At 57.4% G+C, this 401-nt stretch overlaps 1 protein-coding gene across 1 annotated transcript; it reads left to right on the forward strand.

Moving 5' to 3' along the window:
• Positions 1–6: 6 nt before the first annotated feature.
• On the forward strand, positions 7–395 carry LOC107125479 (tubulin alpha-4 chain-like; the record flags this gene model as incomplete). The annotated part of the gene is made up of 1 exon (XM_015428897.1): positions 7–395. A coding segment is annotated over one exon (389 nt), but the record flags the coding sequence as incomplete, so codon positions are not given.
• Between the last annotated feature and the right edge of the window lie 6 nt (positions 396–401).

A 401-nucleotide genomic window follows, 5' to 3' on the forward strand; every position in this document is an offset into this window, starting at 1 on the left:
TGCTCTGGTCTACAAGGATTCCTGATTTTTCATAGCTTTGGTGGGGGGACGGGCTCTGGCTTTACCTCCTTGCTGATGGAACGCCTGTCCGTGGACTATGGCAAGAAGTCCAAGCTGGAGTTTGCCATCTATCCAGCTCCGCAGGTTTCCACGGCCGTGGTGGAGCCCTACAACTCTATCCTGACCACCCACACCACCCTGGAGCATTCTGACTGTGCCTTCATGGTGGACAACGAGGCCATCTATGACATCTGCCGTCGCAACCTGGATATCGAGCGCCCCACCTACACCAACCTGAACCGTCTCATCAGCCAGATCGTCTCCTCCATCACCGCGTCCCTGCGCTTCGACGGTGCCCTCAACGTGGACCTGACCGAGTTCCAGACCAACCTGGTGCCCTA

This window comes from Gekko japonicus, unplaced genomic scaffold, assembly GCF_001447785.1.
Source record: "Gekko japonicus isolate JY-2015 unplaced genomic scaffold, Gekko_japonicus_V1.1 scaffold107639, whole genome shotgun sequence".
NCBI classification, from domain to species: Eukaryota; Metazoa; Chordata; class Lepidosauria; order Squamata; family Gekkonidae; genus Gekko; species Gekko japonicus.